Genomic DNA, 2,500 nt, shown 5'->3' on the forward strand with positions numbered 1-2,500 from the left:
ACAGACAGGGAGAGAGACAGACAGACAGACAGACACACGGACAGACAGAACACACACACACACACACACACACACACACACACACACGGACAGACGAACAGACAGACAGACAGACAGACAGACAGACAGACAGACAGACAGACAGACAAACAGGGAGACAGACAGACAGACAGACAGACAGACAGACAGACAGACAGACAGACAGACAGACAGACAGACACACTCACTCATTGATCTCCTCATGATTCGCTACTTCTGTACTTTGTGTGTACTGTGCTGAAAATAAATCATGTGTTATTACACAAACAAACCCTCCCTCCCTCCCTGCCTGTCTCTCTGCCTGTCTCCCTCCCTGCCTGTCTCTCTCCCTCCCTCCCTCTCTGCCTGTCTCTCTCCCTCCCTCCCTCTCTCTCTCTCCCTCCCTGTCTCCCTCTCTCCCTCCCTCCCTGCCTGTCTCTCTCTCCCTGTCTCCCTCCCTGTCTCTCTGCCTGTCTCCCTCTCTCCCTGTCTCCCTCCCTCCCTGTCTCTCTGCCTGTCTCCCTGTCTCTCTCTCTCTCTCCCTGCCTGTCTCCCTCTCTCCCTGTCTCCCTCCCTCCCTGTCTCTCTGCCTGTCTCTCTCCCCGTCTCCCTCCCTGCCTGTCTCTCTCTCTGCCTGTCTCTCTCTCAGACTTCCAGGATGTACACCGTGCCTCTGTACGACGACCTCGTTGCCGGAGTGATGAAGCGTGTTGCCGTGGAGATGTTTAACCAGACACAGCGGCGCATGCACCCCAACCTCAGACGCACTCTGCAACAGATAGTCTGTCAGAACACTGCTGTAAGACAGACAGGCAGACAGACAGACAGACAGACAGACAGACAGGCAGGCAGACAGACAGACAGACAGACAGGCAGACAGGCAGACAGACAGACAGGCAGAGTGATAGACAGACAGACAGACAGACAGGGAGAGAGACAGGGAGAGAGACAGACAGGGAGAGAGACAGACAGACAGACAGACAGACAGACAGACAGACAGACAGGCAGGCAGGCAGACAGACAGACAGACAGACAGGGAGAGAGACAGACAGGGAGAGAGACAGGCAGGGAGAGAGACAGGCAGGCAGGGAGAGAGACAGGCAGGGAGAGAGACAGACAGACAGACAGACAGACAGACAGACAGACAGACAGACAGACAGACAGACAGACAGACAGACAGACAGAGTGATAGACAATACACACACACATTTGACAAAAAGTGATTTGGACTTTGAATTTTTAATTGTAACTGTGTGTCTCCCTCCCTCTCTCTCTCCCTCTCTCTCTCTCTCCCTCTCTCTGTCTCTCTCTGTCTCTCCCTCTCTCTGTCTCTCTCTCTCTCTCTCTCTCTCTCTCTCTCTTCTCAACAGACTGTCTTCCAGAACAACTCGACTGCAGAAACAGCCGATAACACCGTCTCTGCTGTGTCTCCATCCACCAATCAGAACGGGTCTGCTAAGCCCCTCCCACACACCCCTAACTCCTCCCCTCCTCAACCACAGACTGTCAGCAAACCAAGCGCTCCTACTGCCATAGCTCTGAGTATAAGGGACGTCAACGTATCCGCGTGAATATGTGAAAAGTTACAAACTAACTGTAACAAGGGCTCTGATTTTTTATTATTTTTTGGGGCATTTTCAAGCTTTATTAGACAGTACAGAGTTGAAATGAGGAGACAGAGAGAGAGAGAGAGAGAGAGAGAGAGAGAGAGAGAGAGAGAGGGGGGGAGGGGGGTGACCTGCAGTAAAGGTCCACGGGTCGGATTCGAACCCGCGACCACTGCAACGAAGGCCGGAGCCGATATGGTACACGCTCTATCCACTACACCACCGGAGCAGATATGGTACGCGCTCTATCCACTACACCACCAGAGCCGATATGGTACACGCTCTATCCACTACGCCACCGGAGCTTTGTCGAATACTGTCTGACAGAAAATGGGTGCGACCAATCAAAATGGCTCGATTAAGCCCAACCCACTATCCCCTAACTCCTCCCCTCAACCATAAACAAAGCAACCAACCAGCAGCTGCTTTGAGGGACGTCAATGTATCTGCGTGAATGTGTGAATTTTACATGAACACGTAACAAGGGCTCTGATTGGTCGAAAACTGAATGACAGAAAATGGCTTGGAGCTTCATCAACCAATGGGAACGTCTCTACTAAACCCCTCCCACTCTCGCCTAACTCCTCCCCTCGACCACAGCCTGTCAACAAACCAAGCGCATCCACTGCCATAGCTCTGATGGATTCCTATATGCGTGGATTTGTGTATTTCTTACTGTAACTGTTACGAGGGCTACGATTGGTCGAAAACAGCAGCTGCCATTTCTACTGTATCTCCGTCAACCAATGGGAACGGCTCTGCTAAACCCCGCCCACTATCTCCTAACTCCTCCCCTCAACCATAAACAAAGCAGAAAACCACCAACTGCTTTGTGGGACGTCAATGTATCTGCTTGAGGTTGCGTTCCGAATCTC

At 52.0% G+C, this 2,500-nt stretch overlaps 1 protein-coding gene across 1 annotated transcript in view; it reads left to right on the forward strand.

Moving 5' to 3' along the window:
• LOC307270983 (uncharacterized protein) overlaps window positions 1–2,500 on the forward strand; it is a 7,502-nt gene that overhangs the window by 2,486 nt on the left and 2,516 nt on the right. The window contains exons 3-4 of the mRNA XM_080054870.1: window positions 668–817; window positions 1,389–2,500. The exon at window positions 1,389–2,500 is cut by the window's right edge and continues 2,516 nt beyond it. Of these exons, the coding sequence (XP_079910996.1) occupies window positions 677–817; window positions 1,389–1,589 (342 nt within the window). The 5' untranslated portion in view covers window positions 668–676 and the 3' untranslated portion in view covers window positions 1,590–2,500. The remainder of the gene's footprint in view (window positions 1–667; window positions 818–1,388) is intronic.

This window comes from Ammodytes marinus (assembly GCF_949987685.1).
Source record: "Ammodytes marinus genome assembly, contig: scaffold_563, whole genome shotgun sequence".
Lineage (NCBI taxonomy): Eukaryota > Metazoa > Chordata > Actinopteri > Uranoscopiformes > Ammodytidae > Ammodytes > Ammodytes marinus.